At 36.2% G+C, this 14488-nt stretch overlaps 1 protein-coding gene across 2 annotated transcripts in view; it reads left to right on the top strand.

Annotated features, from left to right (window-relative positions):
* GPSM2 (G protein signaling modulator 2) overlaps positions 1-14488 on the top strand; it is a 57043-nt gene that overhangs the window by 19464 nt on the left and 23091 nt on the right. For both annotated transcript variants that reach the window (XM_069090466.1, XM_069090467.1), the window contains 3 exons: positions 10148-10369; positions 12825-12960; positions 14264-14406. In XM_069090466.1, coding sequence (XP_068946567.1) covers positions 10148-10369; positions 12825-12960; positions 14264-14406 — 501 coding nt within the window. The remainder of the gene's footprint in view (positions 1-10147; positions 10370-12824; positions 12961-14263; positions 14407-14488) is intronic.

Genomic DNA, 14488 nt, shown 5'->3' with positions numbered 1-14488 from the left:
GGGGGAAGAATAATCCAAGAAAAACAAGAATATTATGAAAGGAAAGTCAACCAATTAGAAAAGGAGATCCAGAATCTTAAGGAAGAAAATGACACCTTGAAAATTAGAATTGGGTAAAGTGAAGCCAGTGAAGTTATAAGAGATCAAGAAATAATTAAACAAAATATGAATAATGAAAAAATAGAAGAGAAAGTGAAACATCATATAAGAAAAACAATAGATTTGGAGAACAGATCAAGAAAATAAAAAAGTAATTGGACTAACTGAAAGTTATGATCAAAAAAAGAATCTTGATACAATAATTAAAGAAATAATTAAAGAAAATTGTCCTGAAACGTTAAAACAAGGGGGGGGGGAATAGAAATAGAAAAAAATCCATTGATTGCCACTGAAAAGAGATCCTATGAAGAAAACTCATAGGAATATCATAGTCAAATTCCGAAACCCCCAACTCAAGGATAAAATATTAAAAGCATCAAGATTAAAACAATTTAAATATGGTGCCACAATTAGAATCACACAAGACCTAGCAGCATAGACATTAAAGGACTGCAGGTCTTGGAACACAATATATTGAAGAGCAAAAGAACTGGAGCTTCAGCTGGAAATATCATACCCTGCAAAGTTTAATATTATCCTGAATGGAAAAAAAAAACAAAACGGATTTTCAAGACTTCGTTAAAGAAATCCTGAACTCAATAGAAGATTTGACATACAAGAACCAAGAGAAATATAAGGAGCATACCAAAAACTGATTACAAGTGATTCATAAAGACAATTTATTTTTTATATATGTAAAATGTATGTCTACGATTCTGATTAGTAATTGGGAAGCTCATACAGATTGGGATAAACATGAATATGATATGAATTTTTAAAGTAAAACCATTTAGAAACAGCTAAAAAGAGTAATTATTTTATACAAATGAGGTGCAAGAGGAAGAATCGATACAGAGGAATTAGATGGGGGAGGGGGGCTGGTAGTTCTGTTAACCTACTTTCATCAGGAATGGTTTTAAGAGGGAATAATACATGTATATTTAGAAGAGTATAAAAGTCTTCTAAATTCAGAAGAAACAAAATGGTAGGGGCATAGGGAAGAAGGAGAGGACAAGGGAGGGATCTTTGGAGGGAAGAAAGAGGGAAGAGGTAAAAGGGGGTTTAGAATTATGGGAATGGGAGGATAGGGGAGGGATCCTTGGAGCAGGGTACACAAGTAATAGAGGGCAAGGTAGTGGGTAGAAGTAAAGTAGAGGAGGCAGGAGGGATAGGAAATAAGAGATATGCACAAACAAAAACAAAGATCAGGAGTAGAATATGTTTGGGAAAGTATATGTCTATATATGTATGTATATATGTCTGTGTGTGTGTTTGTGTGCAGATATATATATGGAGAGAGAGAGAGAGAGAGAAACATCTAAACTTTATTGTAGCCTTGGGTGGGGGGAGGGGAGGAAGAAAAAAGTGCACAGCAGAGAACAAAAGAAAACTCACAAGGAAGCAAAGAAAAGATGGAGAATTCTCAACACAATGTGTATTATTTATTGTACAGACTTTCTTGAAATGAAAACTTATTGTTACATATTTTGAATCCTCTCTTAAAAGTGTTATGCTGTGCACACAATGTGCCTTTTTTTTCCTCACTTTGCATTTAAGTTCCAATATTTAAATTTATGTTTGTTTTTTTCTTTCTTTTCTCTATTCTTTATTTGTGTTCTGGCCCTTGAGTCTAAAATAAAATTAAAAAAAAAACTGTTTATTTCCTTTGACTGCTTATCCATTGATCCTTTGGTTTTATGTATATGTTTTAGCTATTAGACCTTTATGGGAGATAGTTGAAGTAAGGATTTGGTTCTAATTAAAAGTTTCCATTTTATATTATAGTTGTACTGATTTTGTTCACATACAAAAAATTATGTATTTTGTCTTTTGTAAGCACTTCTATTCTTTGGTGAAGATTTGTAATCTATCTGTGAAGAGTACTTGATTTTATATTCTAAATTTTTCAATGTGACTATTAAGAATATTCAGATGATCATATATATCCATTTTGAACTTAGTGTAGAATATGGTGTATGATGCTGGTCTAAACCTATTGTTTCCCTGACAGTTCTTGTCAAATCATTTATTTCCTGGAAAAAAAAGTGACACATCTTAAATTTAATAATTTATTGTAAATTTGTGGTTTTTTTCCTGCATTGAAATTTTGATGATGCAACATTGCATCATGTAACCATATAGTATTGTATTGTAAACAAGCCATTATATGCACATAATCCTGCCAATGCATGCTGGATTTCCAGCTTGCTTGCTAACACTTGCTTGTTAAGACTGTTGGCAGACTTGACCACTGATTGGTTATAATGTGATCACTCACTTTAATTCTGTTATACAACAGGATGAAGCATGTATGGACAGTTTTTCAAAATTTTCCTACCTTCCTTTCTTATGCTTTCGCCACCCCCTTATTTTTATTAAGTGGCCCCCATTGTGTCCGAGGCTACTACCACTCTCCTCCACCCTGCACCTCTGTGTTTCAGCACCCCCTAGGAGGCAGTATCATTTTGGGAATATATATGGCTAGGCTCATACTGGGCACACTATAATGGGTACTGTTGCAAAATGGCAGCTTTGTTGTCTACTACTGAGTTCCAGGTCACAGATACTGGGTAGACTGAGAAGGGGCCCTGTGTGGGTGGTGGCATTCCCAGGTTGTTGTTCCTGAAGAGGTAGGGAGGCCCTGGGTACTGAGAAAGGAAGAAGTTTGGCTCAGATTCCAAGAGCACAGAAGGGTCTTGTCCCAGCATGCCACCTAAATTGCAGAGGCATTACCATGGCAGAAATCTCAGACCAAAAAGAAGCATACAGTTCTGTCCTTGTGAACCAGCAGATCTCTCCAGCTGTCAGATAGTAGCTGAATCTCACAGAAGTCTATTGTTTCTCAGAGCCAAACCCAGGACAGGAACTTGTAGAGCTCAGACCAAGAGGTCTGAGATTTTGCCCTGGATCAGACTACTTTGGGAGCACTGAAAGCTTGCAGGTCCCTAACCTGTCCCTGAGATTCTGGAATAATACAACACTCAGTACCCCAAGAAAACAGTAATAGGACCAGCCTAGACCTTCCCTAGATCCAGCCTAAATGCCAAGTATAAAGTCAGGAAGTAGGCTAGAAAAATTAACAGAAATAAAAAGAATCTCTCCACAAAGAGCTGTTATGGTAGCAAGGAAACTCAAAACAAACCCAGAAGTAGAGAATGACTCCAAAACATCCACAAGCAAAATATCAGATAAAGCTTAGGCAAAAATTCAACTAGAATTCCTAGAAAAAGATGCAACAAGAGATTTTTTTTAAAAATTTTAAATGTTTTAATAAATGAAATGAGAGTGCTTTGAGGAAAAAAATTAGAAAAGATAAGAGAGCTATTTAAGAAAGAATTAGAAAAGCAGTTAACTGCCTGGCACAAGAGTTACAACACCTTGCCCAGGCAACATTAGAATGAAAATTTGAATGGACCATATAAAGCCAATGACTCCACGAGATAGTAAGGAAGATTAAAACGAAGTCAGGAGACTGAAAATATAGAAGAAAAGCACTGGAAAGAGAGAAGGGGGACGAGCCTGTGGTGGGCAATGGAAAAGGGGGTGCTGAGTGAGCACAGGGTAGGGTCAGCCCATGTGTTTGTTTTTCAAAGAATGATGTCTTTATTGAATATTAATCAGCTGTAAAACTAACCAAACCATAGGTGTTTCATATTTCTTAGTTTAAGGGATAGAAGCAATATAAAATAAAATGTTGAGTCATTTCACTCATGTCTGACTCTTCAAGACCCCGTTTGGGGTTTTCTTGGCAGAGTTCCTGGAGTGGTTTGCCATTTTTTTCTCCAGGTCATTTTACAGATTAGGAAACTGAGGCAAACAGATGAGTCATTTTGCCTAGGCTAACACAGCTGATAATTGTCTGAAGTCAGATTTGAGCTCAGGAAGATGAGTCTTCCTGACTTCAGTCCCAGTGCTCTAGCCACTGTGCCTCTTAGCTCCCCAGAAACAAAATAGAAGCATACTATTGTATTACAGAAAGCAAAAATAAAAGTGTGAACTTTTAATCAGTCATTAAAGAAATATGTTTAGGCTATAATTCATGGGAAGCCTTTCTCTTTGCTAGTATTTTATTTAAAATTTTTACATCATTATTTATTAGGGAAATTGGTCAGTAGTATTCTTTCTCTGTTTTTGATCTTTCTTGTTTAGGTATCACCATAAAAAGAATTTGCTAGGACTCCTTTGTCTATTTTTCTGTATAATTTATATACTGTTGGAATTGATTGTTCTTTACATGTTTGGTAAAATTCATTTGTGAATCCATCTGATTGTGGGGATTCTTTCTTAGAGGATTTATGGATGGATTGTTCAATTTTTTTCCCCCCTAAGTATTCTTAAGTATTCTATTTGCTCTTTTGTTAATCTGGGTAATTTTTGTTTTTGTAAATATTCATCAATTTTGCTTAGATTGTCAAATTTATGGGCATGCAATTAAGCAAAATAGCTCCTAATAATTGCTTTAATTGTCTCTGGTGGTGATTTCACCATTTTCATTTTTGATACTGGTAATTTGGTTTTTTTTAAAATCAAATTATCCAATGATTTACCTTTTTTTCTCCCATAAAACTAACTCCTAATTTTATTTATTAGTTCAGTGGTTTTCTTATTTTCCGTTTTATTCGTCTCTCCTTTGATTTTCAGGATTTCCAATTTGGTATTGAATTGGAAATTTCTAATTTGTTCTTCTAGCTTTTTTAGTTTGCCCAATTCATTGATCTGCTCTTTCTGTATTTTATTAATGTAAGCATTAAGAGATAAAAAATTTTCCCCTAAGTATTGCTCTGTTTGCATCCCATAAATTTTGGAATGTTGTTTCATTGTTGTCATTCTCTTTAATGAAATGATTGTTTCTGTGATTTGTTCTCAGGAAGCCTTTCTCAATCCCTCTTAATTCTAGTCCTGTGGTTGATTTCCTCATTTCCTTTTTTTTTTTTTAAATAAAGCAATTGGGGTTAAGTAACTTGCTCAAGGTTACATGGCCAGTTATTTCTGGGTGTGGTGCTAAGTGTCTGAGCCCGGATTCGATCTCCCAGGTCATCCTGACACTGGGGCCAGTGCTCTTACTCACTGTGATACCTGACCACCCCCCTCATTTCCTTTTTAGAGTGATTTCTGTGATTCATTGTGCATATAATTTTAAATTTTAATTACTTATTTGACCATTAGGTAACACCATAAAGGACTTGAAAACATTTGTAAAATGTTACATTTTGTACCCATTTGGAAGAGGAAAAAAACATCAGAAAGATAATAGGCTTGTAAATTTCTTGCTTTCACATCATATGAATTCGTTTTAATCCAGTAAACCTTTGAGTGTCTACAGTATAATATGCAAGGCACTGAAATGCTTTCCAAGATGATTTTTTTGTTCCCTTTAGGAAATGCTCATATGCCATTTTTGCACAGTGTTCAGTGTTGATGATATAAAATGAAGTAGTTCGTAAGTTTTAAAGATTAGACCATTTAAACTGGTTGAATTATTTGAACTACAAAATAATGTTTGTGAATTTTTTATGTGTTTTTTTACATGGGAAGCTTTCTTAAAGAATCCACAAATAGTTCTGTAATGGAATCTATAAGACTTGGTAACTGGATATTGGGAGAGGGGAGGGGTAAGTATAAGTGAAAAGTCAATGATGACTCCTAAGATATGACAGAATGGTGATGCCATCAATAGAAAAAGGAAAGTTAGTAGGACAGAATGAATTCAGAAGGAACGACAAGTTCTGCACTGGATATGTTGAATGTGAAATCTTATATTCCACAGGGAGGCGTCAGACTTTTGAAGATGCAGGTTCAAAGCTCAAGAGAAACAAGGGATATAATACATATTTTAATGTTATCTATTTAGAGATGATAGTTAAATTCAAAGGAACTAATAAGATATTTGAATATAGAAACTGAAGAGGAGAGAGCTCAGGAGAGAGCCCTAGGTTATATCCATGCCTGGGGGTGAGGGTTAGGAATTACAAAATGGATAATGAAAGGAGAACAAGAAGGATTGTACCTATAAGTAGAGTTAGTGCAATATTATGGAAAGAGCTAGGCAGCTGGGTGGTGCAGTGGTTAAGAACACTGGACCTGGAGTCAGGAATACCCATCTGAATCCAGACTTACATACTTACTAATTGTGTGACTCTGGGCAAATCACTTTAACCTGTGTTTGCCTCAGTTTCCTTAACTGGAAAATGGGGATAAAAATAGCATCTACCTCCCAGGATTGTTGTGAGGAGCAAATGTAAAGCACCCTGCACAGAGTTTGGTCCTCTGTAGGTGCTAGCTATTATTAATATTATTATTAAAACCCAGGGAGGAGAGGTGGTTAGCAGTGTCACATGCTATAGAGAGGTCAAGAAGGATGAAAATTTGGCAGAGGTAATTGTGTTTGACAATAAAGAGATCAGTAGTGACCTTATAGCAATTTCAGTTGTGATAATATAATCCAAATTGAAAAAGTTTACAGAAGTGAGTAGGAGGAGAAAAAGTGGAGGCAAGGAGGTAGACAGCTTTTTTCTAGGAGTTTGAATAAAATGGAAAGGATAGTGATAGTTTGAGGGAATAGTAGGATCAAGTGAAGGGTTTTAAGGATTTGTTTTTGTAAGCAATAAGGAATGAGGAATCCTAAAGTCGAAATGAACCTTAAATGTCATCTAGTTCAATCCTTGCCCAGTTGTATGTGGATACCTTCCATAGCATCACTGACATATAGTCATCCAGCTTTCCTCTTGAACACCCAGTGATGGTATAATTCACTCACTACTTCAAAAGATAGCTTTCCATTTAGAAACAGTTCTAACTAACTTGTTAAGGCTTATCTTTTTATGTAGAGCAGAATCAGCTTCCATGTAACTTGGACCCATTGATTCTGGGTCTGTCACTTAGAATTTTGCAAGATTGTATTGAAGAAAAGGGCTCTGGACACTAGGACTAATGGTGGGGGAGAGAGGCATAGAGTCGAGAGTACAGACAGAAATATTGAGAAGAAATTCAGTGTTATGCCAGCAGTGTAAAATGGAACCTACCTCTTAATGAACCTATGGTTCCAAACCCCTTTGTATATATGTCTCTGAGATTATTTTGGATGTTTAGTTCATTTCGTTTGTAGTGAAGTACAATAAACACAAGAAGCCGGAAAAGTTAACTTTTTTAAAATGGGAGGTAATAGATGATTAACAAGAAATGGAAGGTTAAAGACTATATGGATAGATGGCTAAAGGTTGATATTAAAAGAGCACCAGATAATTTTGACAGAGTTGTGGAAAGACAAATAGGGACACTAATACACTGTTGGTAGAACTGTGAATTAGGGCTGCCATTCCGAAAAACAATGGAATTATTCCAGGAAAATAACTAAAATGTCCATACTCTTTGACCCAGAGATCCCACAGCTAGGCATTTGCCTCAAGGAAGTGAAAGATGGAAAGGGGTCCTGTAAACACCAAAACATTTTTAGCAGTACTTTTTGTTAATGGCAGAGAACTAGAAACAAAGTAAATATTTATTGATTGGGGAATGGCTAAATATGATCATGGCACATGAATATGATGGAATATTACTTTGAATGTGAAGCATACAGAACTTGCATGAACTGAAGTAAATAGAAACAGTAAAACAATATATACAATAACAAAAACACTGTAAGTGGAAAGAACAAAAAATCACAATTGAACATTATTTGTAATGATCAAGTTTAGTCCTTAAGAACAGAGAAAAGGCACTTCTCTCCATTCTTTGCAAAAGTGGGGAACTGTAGGTACTGAGCTATACATATACCATAAAATTAAGTTTGTATATTGCTTAGTTTTTCTAAACTTTCCATCTTTAAAAAAAAATTGTTTTATAAGAGATTATTTTCTGATGGAAGAACAAGAGAAGGATATATTTTAAATTGAAAGTGGCAAAAACAAAATGTATCAATAAAAATCATAGAAAAAGGACAAAAATTGGCTAGAATAAAATCACAGGCTTAAAATATGAATAGAAGTTTGAGAAGCATAGATTATTATTAGGTGTTTAGATTTTTTTAAAAAAGAACATTTTTTTCAAGGCAAGCAGCATTGTATTTAGAAAAATCTCTTTATTTGACATACACAAGTTAAATGCATTACTCTCAGGAACAGATAGTTATGATAAATAAAAGGAAATTTACCCAATTTTGTATCTTGTTATTTTATGTACTTTGCTTTGTACTTGGTCTTTAAGTGAAGTAATATAATTCTTCAGCCGACACAAAGGGACTATGAAATTACTTACTGTGTACATATTTAATGACATTAAAAAATTCATAAACTGACCAGCCTCGACTACCTATTGTTATTGTGCTCTGGTAGTTTAAACTTGACTGTGGTGCTGAAGCTACAATGAATGAGAGTGTTACAACTGTAATGTAACTGTTTATTGTGGAGCAGAATTTTATATAAGGTAGCACTTGGACCTTATCTAAGGGACACTGTTACTGAAGTTACTGAAGAACTTTGTTATAAGGTAGTGTAAAATCAAGTGTGTTTTTTTTTTTCAAACTCATCATTTCATATATAAATAATGCTTAAAATTGAACTATTTAATTATTATAAAAATAAGCCCAAGATAGGGGTTGATTGATTTTGGTTTTTGATTTATGAGAAATTATCCATCATAAAAGAGCTGTTAAATTCATTTTAAAGCTATGCAAAATTATATTTAAGTTCATAATTAAAAAAAAACAAACACTTTTTTTTGGAAACTGTGCACAAAAACACCTTTTTTACTAACCAAATTTGTGATTTTATTTAGAGGAGAAACTCCTTCTTCCAATGCAGATCAACAGCTATTTTGACAAGATTTGTTTTGGTTGAGGGGGAGAAGGAAGAAAACAAGGAACAGGAAGGAATGAGCATTTATTAACCACGTGGATTTTATTTTTCTTGTCTTAATGGTTGAGAGATGAGGAAGGGCGAGGGAGAGAATTTGTAAGTGAAAATAAAATAAAATTGAATAATAATAAAAAAAGAAAACTACCTGTTCATATCCTTTGACTATTGTCAGTTGAGGACTTGGCTCTTATTTTTACACATTTAAATCGGTTCCTTATGTAGCTTGAAAGTAAGAACTTTATAAGAAAAACCATGTGACACTTTTTCATAAATTGAAATGTTTGGTAATCTAAATAAGATTGAGTGGTGGGTATCCATTAAAATCTTAGCTGGCTTTCAGATTTTCTTTTTTTTTTTTAAAGAGATATTTGCCTTTTTAAAATTTTTATTTTACTTTTTTTGTTCCATCTTTCTCAATTCTGCTTCAGGGAAATGAGAGCTATAAATATGCTTCTAAAAACCTTGACTATTTTTTTCCTGAGCACTTTTATCTTAATGTTTAGTTGCACTATTAAAATGTCTCTAGTATGTCATTATCTTATATTTGCTTACTTCATTTCATAGAGTTGGAAGATCAATGTGGTGGTAGCCATATTGGAAAAGTCAGAAAGCTTGAATGTCACACTTATGTGTAAATATATAACAGCAGGGAGGAATTTTGTGAATGGACAAGTAGCTAATCTCTCTGGAGATTTTGTTTCTGAAGGAGCTACACTTGACATACCCTTTCTTCCTCTCATTCATTCTCTAGGTCCAGGTGTCATAAAGTGATAGAGGGTTGGCCTAGCATTACACAAAGGATTCTAGAGCAATGAGGTCATAAATGATATCCCACTAAAACAGGTCTCATTTTTTTTAAACAATTTTTAACAAAAGCTCTTAACTGTGTGATAATAGGTCACTTAATATAACAGACTCTGGTTCAGGGAAATAAAAGTATATTAGCTTGGTTCAAATTGGTAACTGTTTACAGTTATCATTACTGTTTGTGCATAATCCTAGAGGCAGCTATTTTGAACAAGAGAAGTAGGTGATATTTTCACCATGTAGTCTACACTCAGATTGTTAGAATTCTAGAATTTATAGTTGAAAGGAACCTTAAAGATTACTTTCAAGCCTAATTCCATCATTTGCACTTTCAGTAAATATTGTTCCATTTGTAACATAATACTGTGAATGTCTTTCTGTTTTGATAGAATGGAAGCTTCTTGCCTGGAGCTGGCCCTGGAAGGAGAACGACTGTGTAAAGCAGGAGATTGCCGTGCTGGGGTGTCATTCTTTGAAGCCGCAGTTCAAGTTGGAACTGAAGACCTAAAAACACTAAGTGCTATTTATAGCCAGCTGGGCAATGCCTACTTCTACTTGCATGACTATGCCAAAGCTTTAGAGTATCATCATCATGATCTGACGCTGGCCCGGTAATATCTTTAGACTTTTATGTACTCTTCTTGCATTGCCTTTGATTGAAGAAACTTATTGCCAGCGTGTAAAAAATGTGTCTGCAATTAATTATAGTCCACATTGCCTTTCTCTGTCTGTCATTTAAAGTCCTTTACAGTCTGACTTCCCCCAACCTTTTCAGTATAATTTCATATTTCTACCCTTCACACTCTCAGCATTCCAGTCAAATAGACCTGCTAACTCTCCTTAACTCAGTGTTGTCTCTCATCTCTGTGCCTTTACACAAACGGTGATAGAATCTTCCTTGACTCCTTCAGAACCTAGTTAATGTGTCACTTCCCATATAGAGCTCTTCCTGGACCTCCAAGTTATTAGACTCTCTCTCTCTTGAAATTATTTTGTATACAGTTTATAGTTTACATTCTAGGGGTATGTGGGGTGCTCAAGGAGGACTAGCACCCCTGGTTTGAGGGGTTTCTGAGCCCTTTTCAGGGCTGCTCATCCCTTCAGTTTTCACCTATCACCCAGCTCTGACCGATGACTCCAAGAAGCTGTAGCATGTGCAGCAGCCACACATTGGTAAAACCATCTTGACAGATAGGGCTAAACCAGATTGAGGGTAACCGTTAATGAGTTAGGGGGATGTCTACCCCAAGGATCTAAAGATGTCCCCTGGCAGAATGGGAAGAAGAGAACAGTTTGTTCCATTGTCTATGAAGGAGGCTGTAGCAGGTGCTAGGGAGCACTTAGAGCTTGGTCAGACATCAAAGACACCAAGGTCATCCACTGCATCCCACACTTCACCAGTCATCCTGATTGGATGGACTTCAGTGACTCTGGAACAGAGAGTGAGGCAGACAACTGTGTGCAACTCTATCTCACTTAAATCCAGTTCACCCATGAGTGAAAACATCACCCTGTCATGTCATTGGTCATCTTTGAAAACAAAGGACAAACAACATTTGTTGTTTGTAGATGCTGTTTTCCTCCTATGTGGTCAGTCAGCAGTCATTTATTAAGTACTTGGATGCCGTGCTCTGTTCTAGGCACTGGGAATACAGAGACAAAATGGAATCATCTTTGTCCCTAAGGAGCTTAGAATCTATAGGGGATGATAACATATATATATGAAGGTAGATATAGAATAAATGCAAACTAAAGTCATTAAGGAAGGGAGGACAATAGAATTTGGAATCAGGCAAAGCTTTATGTAGATGATGGAGCTTGAGCAGAATCTTGAAAGAAATCATGGATTCTGCTAAGGAGTGAATCGCAGATATTTAAAATGGTCAGCACAGAAGGCAGGCAGTGTGTCATGGATGAGGAGCAGCGAGGGCAGTTTAACTAGACTGTTAAGTAGGAGTCCGGAAAGGGAGCCAGATTGTGAGGGGCTTTAACAGGCAAAGGGCTTTCTGCTCTGTCCCAGGGATAAGTAGGGAGCCACTGGTGTTTGAGATGGGGGAGTGATACAGTCAGAACCGATCCTTGAATTTGCTTTGCTAGCCATGTGGACAATGAATTGGAGAGGATGTGGAATGTGAGGCACAGAGACCATCAGGAGGACATTGTAATCATCCAGAATAGGTGTCAAGGCCTATTCTACCTTTGTCTTCCCAGTGCCTAGCTCATAGGCACTTCTAAGTTTAACAAAAAAATAGAGAGGCATCATGGTAAAGTGAATAGAGAGCCAGCCTTGGAGTCAGGAAGACCTGGGTTTACGTGACCCTGAGCAAGTGACTTAACCTCTCAGTGCTCTGAGCAGTTCATTGACTGAAAGTTGAGGGGAAGGTGCACTCCTGCATCGGTTGCAGGAGTTTCCTATAAAAGATATCCCAGGTCCATTGTCTTTTGCTGCCCTAAAGAAATATGAGATGGGGGCAGCTAGGTGGTGCACCAAATAGAGCACCAGCCCTGGAGTCAGGAGAACCTGAGGTCAAATCCAGCCTCAGACTCAGACACTCCTAGGCATGTGACCTTGGGCAAGTCACTTAACCCAATTGCCCTGCCTTCTCCCCTCCATAAAGAAAAAGATAGTAAGAAATATGGGATGGCCCATTTAAAACAAGTCTTGTGACTTTAATTAATTTTAAAAATGAAAACCACGTACCTGTGATGTTGCTGTGTTCTCATCTTTTACTGTTGGCCTTCCCCTATCCCCTCTTAATTCCAGTACTTTCCCTCTGTTAATTATTTCCTATTTTGCATGTTGACTCCCCCATTATATTGAAAGCTCCTTGAAGGCAAGGATTGTCTTTTGCTTCTTATATCCCTATTGCTTAGCACAGTGTCTTGCACATAGTAGTATTTAATAAGTATCAATTAACTTTTTTTCATTGTATGAGGATTTATCCTCTGGAAAACAAAATGCTTTGCTCTAAATTCTTTTATTCTACTCTTATTTGAAAGGAACAGGTTTTACAGATGAAAGCACTATTTTTTTAAATAGTTTGACATACTTTCCTATAATTTCAGGACCATTGGAGACCAATTAGGTGAAGCTAAAGCCAGTGGTAACCTGGGAAACACCTTAAAAGTTCTTGGCAATTTTGATGAAGCTATAGTTTGCTGTCAGAGACACCTAGATATCTCCAGAGAACTTGACGATAAGGTAAAATTGAAATATTAAATGGTGTGGTGCAACGGAAAGTGTTCTGGATTTGGAGTTAGTAGATTTGGGTTTGGATCCTATCAGTCACCACCTCTGCAACCTTGAGCAATATTTAACCTCTCTGAGCCTCAGTTTCCTTCTCTGTAAGAAAAAAAAAGGTGGTAGTGTATGATAAGATACCTTCACAGCCTAAAATTAACAATCCAAAAGTTGCTAATAAGAGGTCATATCACCTTTTTACTCACCTGAGATTTAATAGCAAAGAATATATTTGAGAAGATCCATGAATGCTGAAGAGATTATTTTGCTTAGCTATTGGTACCTGGTTTATGAAAAAGCAGTTACCTCCCTAACTGATAAATAGTCAAATAAGACAGTTTTTTGAAAAAGAAATCCAAGTTAAAAACAACCATATGAAAAAGTGTAATAAGTTCTGACAATTAGGGAGAAGCAAATTGAAGCAATTCTTAGACTCGACCTCACTCAGACTCATCAGATTGGCAAAGTTAGCCAGAAAAAGGAAAATGACAAATGTTGGAGGGGCTTCAGGAAGACAGGCACATTAATTTACTTCTAGATCTGTGAATTCCTAGTCATTTGGGAGGGTGCTGCTTTGACCCAGCAATATCACTACTAGACTTGTACCCCAGAGATGAAAAGAAAAGGAAAAGGACACTTTTAGCAGCTCTTTTTGTTTTGGGAAAAAAACTGGAAACTAAAGGGGAGCCCTTCAGTTGAAGAATGACTGAACAAATTGAGGTATGTAAATATGATGGAATACTGTCATGCTATAAAATTATGAAAGGGATGGTTTTAGAGACACTTAGGAAGATTTATATGAATCACTATTTGCAGTGATTCACTGTGATTCACTATGATTCACTATGATTCACTGTTCACTCTGAACTGATGCAGAGTAGTTAGCACAATCAGGAGTACAATTTATGCAGTAAAAACTTTGTGAAGTCAGACAACTTTGAGAGACTTAAGGCAATCACTAATCCTGATTCCACAGCACTGATGCATACTACCCACCTCCAGGCTTAGAGGTGATAGTTTCAGGGGGCAAAATGAGACGTATGGTTTTGGACATGACCAATGTGGAAATTTGTTTTGCTTGACTGTGCATATTTGTTACAAGCTGTTTTATTTTTTCCCTCTCCAAGGGATAGGAGAGAGAGAAAATAAATACTTGTGTTACTTTCTTGTGACCTACAAGTTAAGAATATTTCTATATTGTGCTTATTCTAATAGCTGGCTCATAGTTTTTAAATATAAACAATTTGTTGGCATCCCGATTTAGGTTGGGGAAGCAAGAGCGCTTTATAATCTTGGAAATGTATACCATTCTAAAGGAAAAAGTGTTGGCTGTCCTGGCTCTCATGACCCAGGAGAATTTCCAGAAGAGGTGAAAACTGCTTTGCAGAAAGCAGCGGATTATTATGAGTGAGTTGCCATGCTCTTCCTCCTCCTTTTCTTCTTCCCCTTTTTCCTCCTTTTCCTTCTCATTACTACTCACGGGTCACCT

Source organism: Petaurus breviceps, unplaced genomic scaffold (assembly GCF_028583685.1).
Source record: "Petaurus breviceps papuanus isolate PSGF00001 unplaced genomic scaffold, PetGlider_PUasm1.0 186, whole genome shotgun sequence".
Taxonomy (NCBI): domain Eukaryota; kingdom Metazoa; phylum Chordata; class Mammalia; order Diprotodontia; family Petauridae; genus Petaurus; species Petaurus breviceps.
Note: the sequence above shows the minus strand (reverse complement) of the source record. Positions and strands in the feature narration are given on the sequence as shown.